General features: G+C 42.7%; 1 protein-coding gene across 1 annotated transcript in view; it reads right to left on the bottom strand.

Annotated features, from left to right (window-relative positions):
* SLC25A21 (solute carrier family 25 member 21) overlaps window positions 1-22,777 on the bottom strand; it is a 592,393-nt gene that overhangs the window by 157,969 nt on the left and 411,647 nt on the right. Inside the window, exon 4 of the mRNA XM_069731960.1 lies at window positions 2,273-2,356. Coding sequence (XP_069588061.1) covers window positions 2,273-2,356 — 84 coding nt within the window. The remainder of the gene's footprint in view (window positions 1-2,272; window positions 2,357-22,777) is intronic.

Raw genomic sequence — 22,777 nt, 5'->3', positions numbered from 1 at the left:
GCCAGGTCGGTGGAGAAGATAAATAGAGCCCGGATTAAGGTGAACCGGGCCGTGTCGGGTTTTGTTGTGCGAAACGGAGGGATGACCTTGCGCCATTTTGAGTTGGAGCGCGGTGGTGACCAATTTCTTTTGGGAGACGGGGTCCATCTGAACGCGGTAGGCATAGATTTGTGGGCTTTGGGGTTGCAGTCGGGAATTGAGCGGGCCATAGCGGTTAAGGTTGGTGGGGTTTCGGTTACTTGAGGGGGTCAAGTATCCTCATGGTGGCGGGGGGAGGGGTCCTTGGAGTTGGTGCTAAATTGGCCTGGGGGGTCCGTCGGGATACGGACTCTCCAGTTGGTTTAAGTTTTGGTTGCGGGTCTGGTGATCTGGGGGAATCGTGGTAATGGTGGGCCAGATTCCTAAGTTGGAAGTGGACAATGGTAACCCTTCGGGGTATTTTGGTGCTCTCGAGCCTGTGGGGTAACGGCTGAGAGTAATCTACGGTTGGTCTCTTGTCCACTTGTTCATACTATGGGTGACACCAGATTTTAGCTTCAAGGACCCCTTCCCAGCTGTTTATGGTTATATGTTTTGTTTGTAATAATAAAGGCCGCTGTGGCCAATTATATCCAACTTGAGACTCATGTCGTTATTCGGAGGTTGGGAGGAAAAGGGGTCGGTGATCCCTTGGGAAGGCACTTAATAAGGGGGGTAGTCGACAATACCAATGTCAAGACAGGCTGGAGCGAGCCGCCCGCCCCTCCCCCCCCGGGCGGCGTAGGTGGAAGCCGCCATGACAGGGGGTTTGGAGCAGGCGACAAGTGGTGGGGGCGTGTCGTTCGTTCCAGGGGGAGGGGTAGTGGTGGAGAAGGGGATGATGGGAGCAGGGGGTGGAGCGGTTCACTTCCCGCTCTACAGAATCTGGAGCAGTCCCGCCCGCTTTCCCCTTTTTGTTGTGTTTACGGGTGGTTTGTCTTTAGCTTTCGGGTCATAGTGGCTGTAGGCGGGGGGAGGGGTCCTTGGAGTTGGTGCTAAATTGGCCTGGGGGGTCCGTCGGGATACGGACTCTCCAGTTGGTTTAAGTTTTGGTTGCGGGTCTGGTGATCTGGGGGAATCGTGGTAATGGTGGGCCAGATTCCTAAGTTGGAAGTGGACAATGGTAACCCTTCGGGGTATTTTGGTGCTCTCGAGCCTGTGGGGTAACGGCTGAGAGTAATCTACGGTTGGTCTCTTGTCCACTTGTTCATACTATGGGTGACACCAGATTTTAGCTTCAAGGACCCCTTCCCAGCTGTTTATGGTTATATGTTTTGTTTGTAATAATAAAGGCCGCTGTGGCCAATTATATCCAACTTGAGACTCATGTCGTTATTCGGAGGTTGGGAGGAAAAGGGGTCGGTGATCCCTTGGGAAGGCACTTAATAAGGGGGGTAGTCGACAATACCAATGTCAAGCATTGTCTATCTCAGTGTGGCATGGTTTCCCTGCTCCCATGTCTTATTTTTATTATCATTATCATTTATGTCCCAGGCAGACAGCTTTAGAAATATCTCTTTAAGAGTGACCATACTTTCAAGTAACTTTTGAGAATAAGCTGTCCTGTGTGTGTACACTATATCTGGTCATTACATCACTTATATCTCGCATTTAATCAGTTTACTCTCTGCATGATCTCTCTTAATTTGCAATCTGCTGGGTGCTGCAGACTTGCTGCTGTGGTCTCTAATATCCACAACACAGCACACACAGAGTGTTACATGCTCTTCATTGTTTAGCACAGTGAGAAAAGCACCAGCAACCTTAAGCATATTAGATGGAGATAACTGGATGTGAATAATTTCTAGGGTGAGGTAAAAGACTTGTTAGAAAGTTCACCATGAGCTTTCTATGTTTGCCTCTGCCTGTTTCGCTCTCCTTTTCTCTCTCTAAATGGAAGTTAATGGGCTGATCCCAGGTCTGTTGACCCAAACGCACAGCTTCATAAGCACATATGAGGCTGTAAGTTTAAGTTGAGAGACGCAGGGTCGGTCTGGGCATTGCAGTCCATATATCGACCCACTCAATCCAGGCTTACTGATCTCACCAAGCAATTGGATGACTCAGTGACAATAGGGCTTAATATACTAATAAGTGGCATTTAGGCTAGGGTTACATGGAATGTTTGTTTACAAAGGATAGTGGGAACAAGTCCAAAGGGTAACCAAGATGAGTTCTCCCTAAGCTTCTGTAAAAAGAAGCCACCGTATTGTACATTCTATGTCCATGTTCTCAATGCATGATCCCCACTTACCTTTCATTGCGATAGATCTTCTTGAAACAGTCACCCAAGCTCTTATAATTGGAAGGATCAGATGTATTTCTTTGGATCTGAAATCTAAAGAGATGAAAAAAAGTAATTATTATTTAGTAATAGTTACGTTTAGTAGATCAGTCTGAATTTAGACACAGTATTAATAAAATCTAAATAAATTAGAGCCCCTGAGCCCAGTGATTGGCTGCATCGGTCACAAGTTCTGCAGACGTGACGTCATCACAGCAGCCTGTAAAGTGTTATCAGAGGCCGTATTGGAGAGCTGGCAATAAAGCAGGATAAGGCATGGCATGTAATTGTGATCTTATTATTAGTTTATACCGTCCTATGGTTTGAAGAAAATTGAAAAAGAAAAATACATGATAATGGTCACTGTTGTTACAACAAACTTTGCATAGCTCAATAGTTCAAACAAACATAAGAAACTATGTAAGATATGTTAATAAAAGATATGCTTCTTTTCCCCATCTTCAGAACTCATCATTCACTCTGAAAAGCTGATAACCGTTTTTCTTGTTTTTAGCAAGAGTAAATTTAACTCACTGAAGGATCAGCTTACAGTTCCCTATTAAAGTCTATGAACAGAGGGAGGAGCAGAGTAAAAGAACAGGCAGAGAAGAGACAAAGACTTGTGCTGCAGCCATCTAGTAAATGGATTACCTCACCACAGTGGTGGATTCACAGCTATACAGTTTAGTGATGTATAAAAGCCGCCATGCTGCTAAGCCATGTGAGTGTTTGGCCATCTGTTCATACAATAGATTTCCTTGTGCTTACTGGAATTTGCATATTGTAAATTCAGACAGAAGGCAGCAAAACCAAGGAAAACACATATGGACATAAGGAATAAAGAAACGTGTGAAACAAGGAAAAATAGGTCTTAAAAAGTTTAGATTCCTCAAAGTACCCCTCTTTTACTCTGATTACAGATTTACACCCCTTTGGCATTCTCTCAGCTGCTTCATCAAAAGCAGTTATCTAGAATGGCTTTCCAACAGTCTTGAGAGTTCCCAGAGGTGTTGAGTTAGCCATTTTGCCTTCACCCTTTGGTTCTACTTAACCCAAGCCAACTCAATTGAGCTGTGGTTGGGTGATTTGGAGGTCATGCCAACTGTCGCAACACTCCATCCTTTCCCTTCTTGGTCACCAAACCTTTACATAGCTTGGAGTTGTGTTGTATGCCATTGTCATCTTGCAACACAGATGATGGTCCCACTAAGTGAAAATTACAAGGGTTAGCATGTCATTGTAGAATGATGTGGTAGCCATGCTGGATAAGTATGCCTTAAGTTTGGAATAAATCCCCAACAGTGTCACCAGTAAAGTACCTCCATGTCAGCACACTTCCTCCTTCATGCTTCACGGTGGGCACCACACATGTAAAAAACATCTGCTCACCTTCTCTACGTCTTACAAAGATACAACTGTTGATAACAAAAATCTCAAATTTGGATTCATAGACCACAGTACAGATTTCCACTGATCTAACATTCAGTCCTTGTGTTGCTTGGCCCAAACAAATCTCTTCTTGTTTGAGAAAGCAACATTTCAAGCTGTCAATTTGCATTTTATGAGGCTGGTAACTGATGAACTTATCTTAAGGCCCCTTCACATTAAGCGACGCTGCAGCGATACCGACAACGATTCGGATCGCTGCAGCGTCGCTGTTTGGTCGCTGGAGAGCTGTCACACAGACCGCTCTCCAGTGACCAACGATGCCGGTAACCAGGGTAAACATCGGGTAACTAAGCGCAGGGCCGCGCTTAGTAACCCGATGTTTACCCTGGATACCATGCTAAAAGTAAAAAAAAACAAACAGTACATACTTACCTACAGCCGTCTGTCCTCCAGCGCTGCGCTCTGCTTCTCTGCTCTCCTCCTGTACTGTCTGTGAGCCGGAAAGCAGAGCGGTGACGTCACCGCTCTGCTTTCCGGCTCACAGACAGTACAGGAGGAGAGCAGAGCACAGCGCTGGAGGACAGACGGCTGTAGGTAAGTATGTACTGTTTGTTTGTTTTTTACTTTTAGCATGGTAACCAGGGTAAACATCGGGTTACTAAGCGCGGCCCTGCGCTTAGTTACCCGATGTTTACCCTGGTTACCAGTGAAGACATCGCTGGATCGGTGTCACACACGCCGATCCAGCGATGTCTCCAGGGAGTCCAGCGACGAAATAAAGTTCTGGACTTTGTTCAGCGACCAACGATCTCCCAGCAGGGGCCTGATCGTTGGTCGCTGTCACACAGAACGATTTCATTAACGATATCGTTGCTACGTCACAAATAGCAACGATATCGTTAACAATATCGTTATGTGTGAAGGTACCTTAGTGTCCTCATGAGAGACAAATTTATAATTTGTTATTGATGGCTTTCATGACTGCTCTTCAGGACACCTTCAAGGTTCTAGTAACCTTTTATCATAATTAAAGGTAAGCATGCACTGTTTCTCTAATTCTTCACATATTCTTGCTATTCTATTGTAGATTATGGCTCAATACTGTATGGAACTATGTACCAACACTGCCTATGAAAAACTCACCCTATGGTCGCAAACACTTTCTAAAGGCTGGTGATTCCATAAATGAACTGTCGACAAGGCATATACGTTCATCAGAAGCCATTACAGGTGATACCTGATGAAGCTGATTGAGAGAATGGCAAAGGGGTGTAAAGCTGTCAGAGTAAAAACAGGCTACCATGAGGATTCTAAGGTTTCTAACAAATTCTGGTTTGGTTATTATTATTATAGCGCCATGTATTCCATGGCGCTTTACATGTGAGGAGGAGTATACATAATAAAAACAGGTACAATAATCTTGAAAAATACAAGTCACAACTGGTACAGGAGGAGCGAGGACCCTGCAAGTACACAGGTGTTTCTATAGCCCTTGTTTCCATATGTGTCTCTTCATGCTTTTGTTGCCTTCAGTCTGAATCTACAATATCATCACAATTTTCAGACTAACATATAATGTTGCCGAATGAAGAGATCCAGTACTTAATTTAGGATATTAAAATACAATGCTTTATTAATAATACGGTAATATTAAAATCAAAATAACATGTGTTAAAACAATGAAAAGATAACAGAGCACCCTTTACTAGGGAGACACTGCATTATATGACGGTATGTAACCAGCCCAAATTACAAAGCCATACAGATGTATACAACATTCTTACATAAGCCCCCAATATAATAATAGTAATATAGTTACTGTGGCATGCAATCGTAAGAAATGTAATGTAACATCTTACCAAGATCAGGCAGCAATGGAGATCGCATCCACGTGTGGTTAGCAGTGTCCCTCCTCACCCCAACGCATGTTTTGCATCCCTCTTCTTCCGGGGGCTTCGCCCTCGGAAAACCCAGCCGGGGTGAGGAGGGACGCTGCTAACCACACGTGGATGCGATCTTCATTGCTGCCTGATCTTGGTAATATGTTACGGTACATTTCTTACGATTGCATGCCACAGTAACTTTCATTCAGCTTAAGTATAGATGTAGGGCACATGCCTATTAGAATGTATTGCTCATGTATTGGTGGGCTTATGTAAGAATGTTGTATACATCTGTATGGCTTTGTAATTTGGGCTGGTTACATACCGTCATATAATGCAGTGTCTCCCTAGTAAAGGGTGCTCGGTTATCTTTTCAATGATTTAACACATGTTATTTTGATTTTAATATTAATATTAATAAAGCATTGTATTTTTACATCCTAAATTAAGTACTGGATCTCTTAATTCGGCAACATTATATGTTAGTCCGAAAATTGTGATGATGTAGTTTGGAAGTGCCAGCCTATAACATTATTGGACATTTTTTTGGATTAAATGAATCTACAATATGCAGATTCCAATAAGAACAGGGAAAACCATTGCATGAGCAAATGTGTCCAAACGTTTTACAGGTACTATATAAAAATTGAAAGAGAAATCAAAGGCAAAATAAATAGTTATATGGTTCCAATGTATAAATCTGTAGTTCCCCAAACCATCTGCACAATGTCCTGAAGGGTTTCTTCCCTCCCTATCTGTTGTGTCAGGTTTATCAGGCAAACAGGAACAGAATTGCAAGATACAACAATCATGAAGTACCCTGATGTAGAAATGGAGGACACATAGGATGGTCATACCATTCATTTTGTCTTTTTTTTTGCCCACAGATAGTTTCCGTGAGCTTGAGCAACAAGTCATTTAATTCAGCGTGGATTGTCTCGCTAGATTTATGCGTGTAAAAGAAGCTTGACACAAACTTTTGTTTGCAAAGCTTGTGATCTAATGTCACTAAACTTTCAAATATATTAAATATAGATGTAAAATTTATGTGTTGTTAGAGTAGGAGCTCTAGCATTGGGGCTACATCTGTGCTCTCAACAGAACAGGTACACTACTCACCAAGATCATTAACATGTCACACCTATGGCAATAACACCATAATAACAATGCAGCCGCACAAAAAAGGGATTGTTCCATGTGCTCACTGCCCCCACAGACCCACCTTGTCCTACGGTTTCCCTGCAGAGTGTGGATGGGGACAGGATGCACTCAGTTAGTGGCAGGTTTCACGTTGCTATGTCTGGAATTTTGATCTTCAGATCCTGTTGCCTCCGACTCCTCTGGACTCCAATTTAGCAGCAGGGACATTCTCGTTTTTTGTGTTTAATGATCGTAGAGGGATTTACACGAGAAGAAAGGTGCAGTCCACATTTTTAAGCCTTTGAACAAACCATTTTTATGATCTCTGTACAGCAGAAAACTTTTCTGTTTCCATTTTATTCTCCAGCATATCTTGTCTTTTATCTTATATTATTTACACTATATAATATTTGTTTCAGTGATTGCTATATACACACAGTGATCTTTTTATATGTCAGTTTCTTAAAAAGGCTGTCTAGTTAATGCATGGAGGTAAGTATGTGGACACGGAGTATTTGCAGCAGAAGATTTTTTTGCACCAAAAAAACAAAGCCTTGGCAGGAAAATATGTTTTTGACACATTTTTATGTGCATTTTACTTGTGCTGTTTTCCATTAATTTGAATGGGTGAAAAACGTTGAAAGAATTGTCATGATGCAGATTTGAAAAAAATGCACAGCAGATGGAAATACGTAAGGAAAAAAATGCACTGTGTGCCTAAGATTTTAGAAATCTCATTGTTTTTACTGATACTGTAAAACATTGCATTTTTTTCTGCATTAAAATAACAGCACGGTAAAAAAAAAAAAGTAAAAAAGAAAGGTAACTTGTGAATAAGCCTTGACGCCCTTCAAAAATGAAATACTTTTTGCATTTGATCTCCATTTTGCCTAAAAAATAAAGGATCTTGACAGTTCATCCTTTTTACCACTGATGCTTTCAAATGTGTGAATAGGGATTCCCATCCTTCTGATTATTGGGCAACAATAAGACATTTATTCATTATACTGTACATAGGTCTTGAGCCTAGATGATGCAATAAATTTACAGTAAAGTGGAAAATCTATAGATTGCACCCCATTCACATTTTAGAGCCACTGCTAAAAGTCACGCCAACATGTGACTTAGGGCTCATGCAGACGTCCGTACAAATCGGTCCAATCTCGGATTGCAATGCACAGACTGGCCGTGGCTCTTCTGACCAGAGGGTGACAGCTTCATAAAATTTATGTGAGAGCCATGGCCAGTTTGGGCATTGCAATCAGAGATCGTACCGATTTGCACAGATGTCTGCATGACCCCATAGACCTTAAACTCTACATACATACTAGATAGATGTTGGCCAAAAGCCAATAGCTATTTTTTTCCAACTTCTCTGGTCGAATGCTCCTCCTGTGTTCTCAATGTGAGAGCTGCTGTCAGACTTCTGTGGCCTTGGTTTATAATCCCAATGATAGTCCTACAACAAAATCCTCCTCTCCCCTTACATCATGTGTCAGGAGGCTCCCACAACATTAGCTGGTCAGCCAGTCCCACTGACATTGGCAGATCCTGCTGACTTATCTGATATGTATTTGGGTCTTCAGTTGTATTGAGTTGCGTCTGTTCCTTGACCCTTTTTCCAAAGTTTGGCAATCTCAGATCGTATTCTGTGAGCTGCAATAAATAATTTATTTATGCTAAAGAAAATTGTATCAAGTGTCCCATATTTTTATTTGTGTCAAAAGAACTGGATATAGACTGAATGTAGACTTTGTTTAAAATGGGTGAAAATACCAGCATCTACCGTGAGCAAGATGATTTGATGGCTGTTTACAAGTAAGAGCATCATGGTTTTTTTTCTTTTATATTGACTTGTGACTCTGCTGCTAACTATCTGGCGGCCACAAAACACTAGGAATTACCATTCATGGCCCCGCTATAGGCACCCTGGGAGTAAGACGAGCTGATGTGTTAAAGATGTTCCCATCTAACCAAAGCAGGATTTTATATGGGACAGGGGAGACACTGGGCAGCCAGGATCTGTTTAACTGACAGTGGATCAGGTTTCAGACCCTACCAAAGCAATGCAATGTAGACAGAAGCAGACTGGACGATTTTGCAATCTCACTTCTCTGGTATTTAACAGTCCATTAATAACAGCTTTTAAAATAATGGGGCATTTTTATTGGTGGCAATGCCAGGGATAATGGACATGTGCCAGTAACTTATCCCCAGTAATACAGGGATGAATAACTTTTTATATTAGGACAGAAATTGATAGTTTTTACCTCTCTAAATCCCAGCAGTAATAACTTTAGATTTTTTTTTATATGTCAGTAATAAGTTTAGATTTTTTTATGTCATCGCATAAAAAGTTAATAGAGTTGGTGGCATTTTAGTGAACATATGATTTTCTTGACTTGAGAAGAAAAATAAAAAACTAAAGAAATCTTTTGTACTAGTTATTATGGCTACGGAGCTACCAAATATGTATAAAGTGATTAGTAATTACTGGTATGTGATATTTATATTTTTACAATATTTAGGTCAAATCCAATTAAGGAATTTTATGTAATATTTTTGACTTTCACTTTAAAAATTTATTATATTTGTATTAATCTCTTGAGCCTCTTGAGGCCAATTAAACTTAGATTTATAGTTATTGCAGCTTTTTTTTTCCATTCTGAAAGAATAGTAAAGGCTGCAGCCGATCAGTGGCTACTGATTGGCTGCAGCAGTCACACTGGATTGTATCGTTGTTGGATGGAGTAGCACTCATCTAGCAAGTCAGTATTATATATATATATATACGGTATATATATATATATATATATATATATATATATATATATATATATATATATATATATATATATATATATATATATATATATATATATATATATATATATATATATAAAAAAGAAGAAACAGCACAGCAGACATCCAGAAAAAAAAAAAGTGATGTTTATTGCCCAAATGGCGTGGCGACGTTTCGGATACAATCCTTTATCAATCCTTTTTTTTTTTTCTACTATTGCAAGGAGCCTTCTGAGATTGCTGGCTGGGGATGCGTGCACTTTGTTAAGGTACTGTGTTTGGTGCTGTTCCAATTTTTTTTAACATATACATATATATATATAATTTTTTTTATTTTATGTGGGGCACTTTAGCAGTTAAAAAGGAGGTGTCCAGCACACACCAGAATGGGGACTGGAAGTTGCGTCAAATTTAGTAATTCTTTAAAAAGTTGCAATTGATGAACCAGGGGAAAACATCTGGAATTGCTAAATTCTGGCCACAACGCAGAAAACAAAACGAAAAAAACAAAAAAAAAAAACAACAGGCGACCACATAGAAAATATACTTAAAAAAGGAGCAAATAAAATAATGAAATGGGTACAAACAAAAAAAGGTGCAAAACACACAAAACTAGCCCCCCCCCCAAAAAAACAGGCGCAAAGGCAATGATGAATCGGGACTTAAAATGTTTCTACATGAGCAAAGAATCAGAATCAAAGTCCTGCATTATGTTTTAGGTGGCCACAAACGAGAGGGTTAACCTATGGATGATTATCAGTTTTAGATCTAATACTTTCCTTAGCCTCCAAGTGAGCATACAGCAACCTCTGACCCATGTAAATCAGAGTTCGCTGGGTTAATGAGCCGAATCGACCCCCAGAAGCCCACAAACAGTTTCCCCTTTCCTCAGTTCCATAAGGTCTCCAGATGTAACACAGACACATCTCCACATACTGACATCAAGCACACGCAACACGAGAAGACTGCAGTTACCTGGCCTGCCAGCCGGCCCAAGCTGGGCAATACAGGAATAAGGCAAAGAAATTCAGCAAGGTTAATAGATGAATTTTTTTTCTTTAGGGGGGAGGGGGGAAATAAACTGAAAAAAAAATAATACCAGTCACTTTTATTGTTGAATACAAATATAACGCGCCCCCACTCCCAGATTGGTACATCTTTTTTTTAATCACTGTACAGATATAGGAGTAGTGACAAGGATGAAAATTGGCTCCTTTGATGCTGAACCCAAGAGAGCAGCAAACATACTGAATGGAAAAAAGAATCTGATGACAAAAGGAAAAACCAAAGATTCATCATCAGGTGAATCTCCAAATTGTAAAGAGCTGTGGAATGTGAGGTTGGCACTGTATATGTAATTACTATTACTATCATCAGGTTAATTACACTGAAAACAAAAGGGGCAAACTAAAAGATCAACATGATTGAAAAAGTATATATATACTAGCTGTACTACCCGGCTTCGCCCGGGTTAATAACTGCTGTTAGCAAAATAGAATGTGTTAACAAAAATGTATTCTGCACACAAAAACCACAAAACAAATAGATAGAAATGTAATTATTAAAAGGCAAAAACTGTTTTCATGTCTGCAAGCCTCGCTTCCCTCTCCTCAGAAAGTTCATTGGCCCTTGAGGAAGCAGCTCTTGTTTTCATGTCTGCAAGCCTCGCTTCCCTCTCCTCAGAAAGTTCATTGGCTCTTGAGGAAGCAGCTCTTGTTTTCATGTCTGCAAGCCTCGCTTCCCTCTCCTCAGAAAGTTCATTGGCTCTTGAGGAAGCAGCTCTTGTTTTCATGTCTGCAAGCCTCGCTTCCCTCTCCTCAGAAAGTTTATTGGCCCTTGAGGAAGCAGCTCTTGTTCTCTTGTCTGCAAGCCTCGCTTCCCTCTGCTCAGAAAGTTCATTGGCTCTTGAGGATGCAGCTGCTGTTCTCATGTGTGTCAGCCTTGTTTCTCGGTCTTCACATTTTTAATTGGCCCGGAATGCAGCTTTTCTTTTCACATCACCTGACATTTGTGCCATGGAATTCCTTTTCTTATGAGGCATTATTGTGGTAAAAATAGTCTGTAACTGGCAATTTCTATATCCTCTCACATACAGGTAATGTGACTGACATCAGCCTTTCCACCAACACACCCTAACTGACATGCTATTATCTCACACAAGCTTTGTTATACTGAGAATGTCATTTGTTGCCTATATTAACCAATCAGAACTCAGATTAATTAACTGTAGCAAAATAGAAGCTGAACTGTGATTGGTTGCTATTGGCAGCCTGATAAATCCCCAGCCAACAGGAAGCCCTCCCCCCTGGCAGTATATATTCGCTCACACATACACATAATAGACAGGTCATGTGACTGACACCTGCCATATTTCCTATATGGTACATTTGTTGTTCTTGTAGTTTGCTTATTAGATTTTTATTTTTGAAGGATAAAACCAGACTTGTGTGTGTTTTAGGGCGAGTTTCATGTGTCAAGTTGTGTGTGTGAGTTTTGTGTGGCGAAATGCGTGTAGCAACTTTTTGTGTCGAGTTGCATGTGACAGGTTAGTGTAGCAAGTTGTGTGCAGCAAGTTTTGCGCATGGCGAGTTTTATGTGTGGTGCGTTTTGAGTATGTACAAGTTTTGTGTGAGGCAACTTTTGCGCATGTGGCAATTTTTCCGCGTGTGCAAGTTTTGCGTGTGGGAAGATTTCCATGAGGTGAGTTTTGCACGTGTGGCGAGTTTTTTGTGAGCCTAGTTTTTTGTGAGCCTAGTTTTGCATGTGGTGAGTTTTACATGTGGCGAATTTCCCCCTTGTTCACATTTGGCAGCTGTCAATTTGCCTCCAACACTTTTCCTTTCACTTTTTCCCCCATTATGTAGATAGGGGCAAAATTGTTTCATGAATTGGAACACGCGCGGGTTAAAATTTCCCCTCACAACATAGCCTATGACGCTCTCGGGGTCCAGACGTGTGACTGTGCAAAATTTTGTGGCTGCAGCTGCGACGGTGCAGATGCCAATCCCGGACATTCACACATACACATTTAGCTTTATACATTAGATATATATACACACATAATATTCTTGTTAACATATGTTGAATCTTAAATTCTTCATAGTAGCCCATTAGCCCCTTTCACTCCTATGACAGCTGTACACCTCTTGGCATTCTCTCCAGAAGTTTTATCAGGTCATCACCGGGGAATGGCTTACAATGAACAGTTATGTCTTGTCAAGAGTTTATTTATAGAATCATCGGCCTTTAGAAAGTGTTGCGACCATCAGATGTGTTTTGCAGAGACATTGTTGGTACACATTTCCATATTGTGATAAGCCGTATTCTACAACTGTTCTAAGCAAGAATATGGCAAGAACCAATAAACTAAACAACAGTCCATCATTACTTTAAGACACATTAGGGTCAGCCAAATTGAAAAATTGCTAGAACTTTGAAGGTATGCCCAAATGTACTCATTAAGACCATCAATAGCTATGATCAGGTTGGCTTTCATGAGGACTAACCCAGGAAAGGAAGATCAAGAATTACCTTTACTGCAGAGGATAAGTTCATCAGAGTTACCAGCCTCAAAAACAGCAAATTGAAAGCACCTCAGATAATAGCCATCATAAAATATGCACATGTCCAGAGGAGATGGCAAAGATCAAACCTTTATCATCAAAATGCTGCAAGAAAAGTCCCCACTAAGGACAGTAAACAAGAACAGGAGGCTTGTTTGGATTGAGCAACACAAGGATTGGACATTAGATCAGTGGAAATCTGTACTGTGGTATGAGAAGTCACAATTTTAGCTTTTTGGTAGCAAATCAAATGTCTTTGAGAAAAGCAGAAAAGGTTAGAGGATGGTGTCTACATTTCTGAGGCCCATCATGGAGGGGATAATGTGATGGTGTGGGGGTGCTTTGCTGGTGACACTGTTGATTTATTTGAAAGTCACAGCACACTTATTCAGCATGGCTACCACAGCATTCTGCGTCGATATGCCATTTCATCTGGTCTGTCCTTATTGGGAACATCATTTGTATTGCCAGAGAACAATGAATCAAAACACACATCCAGGCTATGTAAGAGCTCTGTGACCAAGGAGGAGAGGGATGGAGGCTGCGTTAGATAACATGGCCTCCTGTTGTGAATTCTGTGGCCAAGCTCCCTCCTGTGGTCGAGAGTGGTACTTCGGCTGGTTCTGTCTATGAGCTTCCTTTGGTGGATGAGAGTGGTACTGCGGCTTCTGAGTTTCCTTCCTCAGGTGATGAGGTTAAGTCATTAGGTGCTGCTCTATTTAACTCCACCTGGTGCTTTGATCCTGGCCTCCAGTCAATGTTCTAGTATTGGTCTTGCTTCCTCCTGGATCGTTCCTGTGGCCTGTCTATCCTGCATAAGCTAAGTTTTGCTTGTGTTATTTTGTTTGCTATTTTTTCTGTCCAGCTTGCTATATTGGTTTTTCTTGCTTGCTGGAAGCTCTGAGACGCAGAGGGAGCACCTCCGTACCGTTAGTCGGTGCGGAGGGTCTTTTTGCCCCTCTGCGTGGTTGTTTGTAGGTTTTTGTGTTGACCGCAAAGCTATCTTTCCTATCCTCGGTCTATTCAGTAAGTCGGGCCTCACTTTGCTAAATCTATTTCATCTCTGTGTTTGTATTTTCATCTTACTCACAGTCATTATATGTGGGGGCTGCCTTTTCCTTTGGGGAATTTCTCTGAGGCAAGGTAGGCTTATTTTTCTATCTTCAGGGCTAGTTAGTTTCTCAGGCTGTGCCAAGTTGCATAGGGAGCGTTAGGCGCAATCCACGGCTACCTCTAGTGTGGTGTGTTAGGATTAGGGATTGCGGTCAGCAGAGTTCCCACGTCTCAGAGCTCGTCCTTGTTTTTTGGTAATTGTCAGGTCACTTTGTGTGCTCTGTACTTCAATGTCCATTGTGGTTCTGAATTACCTGTTCATAACAGTACTGGAGGCCAAAAGTACTAATACTTCTCAATAGAGGGAAAAGAGAAGTTCTGAGACCATTTTTTTTTCTTTGCACTGTGTTCTGTCTTTCTTTTCCCCTTTACATCAGGGTGGTTCAGAACACAGGTGTGGACATGGACATTCAAGATCTGTTCTCTTTGATGGATAATCTCGCTATAAATGTACAGAATATTCAAGATTTAGTGGTTCAGAATCCTATGTTAGAACCTAAAATTCCTATTCCTGAGTTATTTTCTGGAGATAGAGCTAAGTTTTTGAATTTTAAAAATAATTGTAAACTATTTCTGGCTTTGAAACCCCGCTCCTCTGGTGACCCAGTTCAACAAGTTAAGATCATTATTTCTTTATTACGTGGCGACCCTCAAGACTGGGCATTTTCCCTTGTGCCAGGAGATCCTGCATTATGTAATATTGATGCGTTTTTTCTGGCGCTCGGATTGCTGTACGACGAACCAAATTCAGTGGATCAGGCAGAGAAAAATTTGCTGGCTCTGTGTCAGGGTCAGGATGAGATAGAGATTTAATGTCAGAAGTTTAGTAAGTGGTCCGTGCTCACTCAATGGAATGAATGTGCGCTGGCAGCTATTTTCAGAAAGGGTCTCTCTGAAGCCCTTAAGGATGTCATGGTGGGATTTCCCATGCCTGCTGGTCTGAATGAGTCTATGTTTTTGGCCATTCAGATCGGTCGACGCTTGCGCGAACGTAAATCTGTGCACCATTTGGCGGTATTATCTGAGCATGAACCTGAGCCTATGCAGTGCGATAGGACTTTGACCAAAGCTGAAAGGCAAGAACACAGACGTCAGAATGGGCTGTGTTTCTACTGTGGTGATTCCACTCATGCTACCTCCGATTGTCCTAAGCGCACTAAGGGGTTCGCTAGGTCTGCCACCATTGGTACGGTACAGTCGAAATTTCTTTTGTCCGTTACTTTGATCTGCTCTTTGTCTTCCTATTCTGTCATGGCATTTGTGGATTCAGGTGCTGCCCTGAATTTGATGGACTTGGAGTATGCTAGGCGCTGTGGGTTTGTCTTGGAGCCCTTGCAGTGTCCTATTCCATTGAGAGGAATTGATGCTACGCCTTTGGCCAAGAATAAGCCTCAGTATTGGACCCAGCTGACCATGTGCATGGCTCCTGCGCACCAGGAGGATATTCGCTTTCTGGTGTTGCATAATCTGCATGATGTGGTCGTGTTGGGGTTGCCATGGCTACAAGTCCATAACCCAGTATTAGATTGGAAATCAATGTCTGTGTCCAGCTGGGGTTGTCAGGGGGTACATGGTGATGTTCCATTTCTGTCTATCTCATCATCCATCCCTTCTGAGGTCCCAGAGTTCTTGTCTGATTATCGGGATGTATTCGATGAGCCCAAGTCCAATGCCCTACCTCCGCATAGGGATTGTGATTCTGCTATCGATTTGATTCCTGGTAGTAAATTTCCTAAGGGTCGACTGTTTAATTTATCTGTACCTGAGCACGCCGCTATGCGGAGTTACGTAAAGGAGTCTTTGGAGAAGGGTCATATTCGCCCGTCATCGTCGCCATTGGGAGCGGGGTTCTTTTTTGTGGCCAAGAAGGATGGTTCGCTGAGACCTTGTATTGATTACCGCCTTCTAAATAAAATTACGGTCAAATTTCAGTACCCCTTGCCGCTGCTGTCTGATTTGTTTGCTCGGATTAAGGGGGCTAGTTGGTTCAACAAGATAGATCTTCGTGGTGCGTATAATCTTGTGCGTATTAAATGGGGCGATGAATGGAAAACAGCATTTAATATGCCCGAACGCCATTTTGAGTACCTGGTTATGCCATTCGGACTTTCTAATGCTCCATCAGTGTTTCAGTCCTTTATGCATGACATCTTCCGAGAGTACCTGGATAAATTCCTGATTGTATACTTGGATGATATTTTGGTCTTCTCGGATGATTGGGAGTCTCATGTGAAGCAGGTCAGAATGGTGTTCCAGGTCCTGCGTGCTAATTCTTTGTTTGTGAAGGGGTCAAAGTGTCTCTTTGGTGTTCAGAAGATTTCATTTTTGGGGTTCATTTTTTCTCCTTCTACTATCGAGATGGACCCTGTTAAAGATCAGGCCATTTATGATTGGACTCAGCCAACATCTCTGAAGAGTCTGCAGAAGTTTCTGGGCTTTGCTAATTTTTATCGTCGCTTCATCGCTAATTTTTCAAGCATTGCTAAACCGTTGACTGATTTAACCAAGAAGGGTGCTGATGTGGTCAATTGGTCTTCTGCTGCTGTGGAAGCTTTTCAGGAGTTGAAGCGTCGTTTTTCGTCTGCCCCTGTGTTGTGCCAACCAGATGTTTCGCTTCCGTTCCAGGTCGAGGTTGATGCTTCCGAAATTGGAGCAGGGGCTGTTTTGTCGCAGAGAAGTTCTGATTGCTCGGTGATGAAACCATGCACCTTCTTTTCCAGGAAATTTTCGCCTGCTGAGCGAAATTATGATGTTGGCAATCGAGAGTTGCTAGCCATGAAGTGGGCATTCGAGGAGTGGCGTCATTGGCTTGAAGGAGCCAATGGTGTGGTGTGGCGTGGTGGTCTTGACTGATCACAAAAACTTGACTTATCTCGAGTCTGCCAAACGGTTGAATCCTAGACAGGCTCGTTGGTCGCTGTTTTTCTCCCGTTTTGACTTTGTGGTATCGTACCTTCCGGGCTCTAAAAATGTGAAGGTGGATGCCCTGTCTAGGAGTTTTGTGCCCGATTCTCCGGGTTTGCCTGAGCCGACGGGTATTCTCAAAGAGGGGGTAATTTTGTCTGCCATCTCCCCTGATTTGCGGCGGGTGCTGCAAAAATTTCAGGCTAATAGACCTGACCATTGCCCAGCGGAGAAACTGTTTGCCCCTGATAGGTGGATGAATAAAGTTATCTCTGAGGTTCATTGTTCGGTGTTGGCTGGTCATCCTGGAATCTTTGGTACCAGAGATTTGGTGGCTAGATCCTTATGGTGGCCGTCTCTGTCGCGGGATGTGTGTTCTTTTGTGCAGTCCTGTGGGATTTGTGCTCGGGCTAAGCCCTGCTGTTCTCGTGCCAGTGGGTTGCTTTTGCCCTTGCCGGTCCTGAAGAGGCCTTGGACACATATCTCTATGGATTTTATTTCGGATCTCCCCGTCTCTCAAAGGATGTCGGTCATTTGGGTGGTTTGTGATCGCTTCTCTAAGATGGTCCATTTGGTGCCCTTGTCTAAATTGCCTTCCTCCTCTGATTTGGTGCCGTTGTTTTTCCAGCATGTGGTTCGTTTACATGGCATTCCAGAGAACATCGTTTCTGACAGAGGTTCCCAGTTTGTTTCGAGGTTTTGGCGAGCCTTTTGTGCTAGGATGGGCATTGATTTGTCTTTTTCCTCGGCTTTCCATCCTCAGACAAATGGCCAGACTGAACGAACCAATCAGACCTTGGAAACATATCTGAGATGTTTTGTTTCTGCTGATCAGGATGATTGGGTGTCCTTTTTGCCTTTGGCTGAGTTCGCCCTTAATAATCGGGCCAGCTCGGCTACTTTGGTTTTGCCGTTTTTCTGCAATTCTGGGTTCCATCCTCGTTTCTCTTCAGGGCAGGTTGAGTCTTCGGACTGTCCTGGTGTGGATACTGTGGTGGATAGGTTGCAGCAGATCTGGACTCATGTAGTGGACAATCTGACTTTGTCCCAGGAGAAGGCTCAACGTTTCCCTAACCGCAGGCGCTGTGTGGGTCCCCGACTTCGTGTTGGGGATTTGGTTTGGTTGTCATCTCGTTATATTCCTATGAAGGTTTCCTCTCCTAAATTTAAGCCTCGTTTCATTGGTCCATATAGGATTTCTGAGGTTCTTAATCCTGTGTCTTTTCGTTTGACTCTTCCAGCTTCTTTTTCCATCCATAACGTGTTCCATAGGTCATTGTTGCGGAGATACGTGGCACCTGTGGTTCCGTCTATTGATCCTCCTGCTCCGGTTTTGGTTGAAGGGGAATTGGAGTATATAGTGGAGAAGATTTTGGATTCTCGTGTTTCGAGACGGAAACTCCAGTATCTGGTTAAGTGGAAAGGTTATGGTCAGGAAGATAATTCCTGGGTCTTTGCCTCTTATGTCCATGCTACCGATCTGGTTCGTGTCTTTCATGTGGCTCATCCTGGTCGGCCTGGGGGCTCTGGTGAGGGTTCGGTGACCCCTCCTCAAAGGGGGGGTACTGTTGTGAATTCTGTGGCCAAGCTCCCTCCTGTGGTCACAAGTGGTACTTCGGCTGGTTCTGTCTATGAGCTTCCTTTGGTGGATGAGAGTGGTACTGCGGCTTCTGAGTTTCCTTCCTCAGGTGATGAGGTTAAGTCATTAGGTGCTGCTCTATTTAACTCCACCTGGTGCTTTGATCCTGGCCTCCAGTCAATGTTCTAGTATTGGTCTTGCTTCCTCCTGGATCGTTCCTGTGGCCTGTCTATCCTGCATAAGCTAAGTTTTGCTTGTGTTATTTTGTTTGCTATTTTTTCTGTCCAGCTTGCTATATTGGTTTTTCTTGCTTGCTGGAAGCTCTGAGACGCAGAGGGAGCACCTCCGTACCGTTAGTCGGTGCGGAGGGTCTTTTTGCCCCTCTGCGTGGTTGTTTGTAGGTTTTTGTGTTGACCGCAAAGCTATCTTCCCTATCCTCGTTCTATTCAGTAAGTCGGGCCTCACTTTGCTAAATCTATTTCATCTCTGTGTTTGTATTTTCATCTTACTCACAGTCATTATATGTGGGGGGCTGCCTTTTCCTTTGGGGAATTTCTCTGAGGCAAGGTAGGCTTATTTTTCTATCTTCAGGGCTAGTTAGTTTCTCAGGCTGTGCCGAGTTGCATAGGGAGCGTTAGGCGCAATCCACGGCTACCTCTAGTGTGGTGTGTTAGGATTAGGGATTGCGGTCAGCAGAGTTCCCACGTCTCAGAGCCTGTCCTTGTTTTTTGGTAATTGTCAGGTCACTTTGTGTGCTCTGTACTTCAATGTCCATTGTGGTTCTGAATTACCTGTTCATAACAGCCTCCACAATCACCAGACCTCAACCCAATTGAGATGGCTTAGAAAGAGTTAAGGTACCGTCACACTAGACGATATCGCTAGCGATCTGTGACGTTGCAACGTCCTGGCTAGCGATATCGTCCAGTGTGACACGCAGCAGCGATCAGGCCCCTGCTGTGATATCGCTGGTCGGGGAAGAAAGTCCAGAACTTTGTTTCGTCACTGGATCTTCCGCTGACATCGCTGAATCGGCATGTGACGCCGATTCAGCGATGTCTTCGCTGGTAACCAGGGTAAACATCGGGATACTAAGCGCAGGGCCGTGCATAGTAACCCGATGTTTACCCTGGTTACCATCGTTAAAATAAAAAAACAACCACTACATACTTACCTACCGCTGTCTGTCCCCGGCGCTGTGCTTCTCTGCTCTGGCTGTGAGCACAGCGGCCGGAAAGCAGAGCGGTGACATCACCACTGTGCTTTCCGGCTGCCCGGCGCTCACAGCCAGAGCAGAGAAGCAGAGCGCCGGGGACAGACAGTGGTAGGTAAGTATGTAGTGGTTGTTTTTTTTACTTTAACGATGGTAACCAGGGTAAACATCGGGTTACTAAGCGCGGCCCTGCGCTTAGTAACCCGATGTTTACCCTGGTTACCGGCATCGTTGGTCGCTGGAGAGCTGTCTGTGTGACAGCTCTCCAGCGACCAAACAGCGACGCTGCAGCGATCCGGATCGTTGTCGGTATCGCTGCAGCGTCGCTTAGTGTGACGGTACCTTTAGACTGAAGAATCAACAACTGCTCAGTATCTCTGATAAGTCCTTCATGAGTGTTGGAAGATAATCGAGGTGATTACCTGATAAACATGCCTAAAAGAATGCCAAGGGGGAGTAACATAGTCATCAGAGTAAAAGGGGGGTGCTATGAGTAATAAAAGGTTTAACACCTATTCTGCTTTGTTTAAATACCATTGGATGAACACGTGCCTCTAAACTTTTGACCTGTACTGTTGATGTGATACCTTTATTGTCTAATCAGAAAATAATATGTTTGCAAGCTTTCAGAGCACAAAAGCTCCTTCTTCAGGCAGATTACAAATAGGTACGACAATATAATTTGTTATTGCACATCATGACCTGTACTGTCAATATACAGTGCCTTGCGAAAGTATTTGGCCCCCTGGAACTTTTCAATCTTTTCCCACATATCATGCTTCAAACCTAAAGATACCAAATGTAAATTTTTGGTGAAGAATCAACAAGAGGAACATAATTGTGAAGTTGAACAAAATGTATTGCTTATTTTAAATTTTTGTGGAATTCAAAAACTGAAAAGTGGGGCGTGTATATTCAGCCCCTTTAACTTAATACTTTGTTGCACCACCTTTTGCTGCGCTTACAGCTGCAAGTCGCTTGGGGTATGTCTCTAGCAGTTTTGTACATTGAGACTGAAATTCTTGCCCATTCTTCCTTGGCAAACAGCTCGAGCTCAGTGACGTTTGATGGAGATCGTTTGTGAACAGCAGTTTTCAGCTCTTTCCACAGATTCTTGATTGGATTGAGGTCTGGACTTTGACTTGGCCATTCTAACACCTGAATACGTTTATTTGTGAACCATTCCATTGTAGATTTTGCTTTATGTTTGGGATCATTGTCTTGTTGGAAGACAAATCTCCGTCCCAGTCTCAGGTCTTTTGCAGACTCCAACAGGTTTTCTTCAAGAATGGTTTCTGTATTTGGCTCCATCCATCTTCCCATTAATTTTAACCATCTTCCCTGTCTCTGCTGAAGAAAAGCAGGCCCAAACCATGATGCTGCCACCACCATGTTTGGCAGTGGGGAAGGTGTGTTCAGGGTGATGAGCTGTGTTGCCTTTAAACCAAACATATCATTTGGCATTGTTGCCAAAAAGTTCGACTTTGGTTTCATCTGACCAGAGCACCTTCTTCCACATGTTTGGTGTGTCTCTCAGATGGCTTGTTGCAAACTTTAAACAACACTTTTTATGGATATCTTTGAGAAATGGCTTTCTTCTTACCACTCTTCCATAAAGTCCAGATTTGTGCAGTGTACGACTGATTGTTGTCCTATGGACAGACTGTCCCACCTCAGCTGTAGATCTCTGCAGTTCATCCAGAGTGATCATGGGCCTCTTGGCTGCATCTCTGATCAGTCTTCTCCGGGTCTTGGTAGATTTGCAGTGGTATGATACTCCTTCCATTTCAATATGATTGCTTGCACAGTGCTCCTTGGGATGTTTAAAGTTTTGGAAATCATTTTGTATCCAAATCCGGCTTTAAATTTCTCCACAACAGTATCACGGACCTGCCTGTTGTGTTCCTTGGTCTTCATGATGCTCTGTGCTTCAAACAGAACCCTGAGACTATCAAAGAGCAGGTGCATTTATACGGAGATTTGATTACACACAGGTGGATTATATTTATCATCATTAGGCATTTAGGACAACATTGCATCATTCAGAGATCCACAATGAACTTCTGGAGTGAGTTTGCTGCACTGAAAGTAAAGTGGCCGAATAATATCGCACGCCCCACTTTTCAGTTTTTTAATTTCCACAAAAATGTAACCAATAAATTTCGTTCAACTTCTCAATTGTGTTCCACTTGTTGTTGATTCTTCACCAAAAATTTATATTTTGTATCTTTATGTTTGAAGCATGATATGTGGGAAAAGGTTGAAAAGTTTCAGGGGGCCGAATACTTTCGCAAGGCACTGTATAGGTAGTGTGAAGAGATTCATATGCTATTTTAGTCGCTAGCATTTATACTACATTTTCGTGCATGGGACATATATAACTATCCTCTCCTGGTGATAATAAGGTGTTCACCAAGGAGCCAGATCCACAGTGATCAGTATATCGCTAAGGCTGCCTGAATACAAGAAATGTATCACTGTAAATAATAAACCATCTCTTGTTGATTGCTCTGAATGTTCAAAGTCCTTCAGAGCAGGGCTCCCACCTGATGTTAAGGGAACCGCAGCACAACACCATTTTTATTAAATAGAGCTGTATTGGAGCTAACTGAACTGTAGGAGGATCCAAAAAGCCAAAAGTCATCTTGGGATCTATGTGATTCCTAATGATTGAACCCCCAATCATAATGTCCGTATTTATTATGCACTATGTACATTACACAATACTAAAAATCAAACGACAGAAACCAGTGCAGGGCTTACAGACGGCTCCCTCAGTCCCCTTTACTTCTATGTGTTTCATTCTATTGGTTGAGTGAATTTCACTGCCCCATATTATTTTAACAAAGTCAAGCACTGATGCAACAGGTCAGAGGTGAGGACAGAACT

The sequence above is a fragment of the Ranitomeya imitator genome, chromosome 1, assembly GCF_032444005.1.
Source record: "Ranitomeya imitator isolate aRanImi1 chromosome 1, aRanImi1.pri, whole genome shotgun sequence".
Lineage (NCBI taxonomy): Eukaryota > Metazoa > Chordata > Amphibia > Anura > Dendrobatidae > Ranitomeya > Ranitomeya imitator.
Note: the sequence above shows the minus strand (reverse complement) of the source record. Positions and strands in the feature narration are given on the sequence as shown.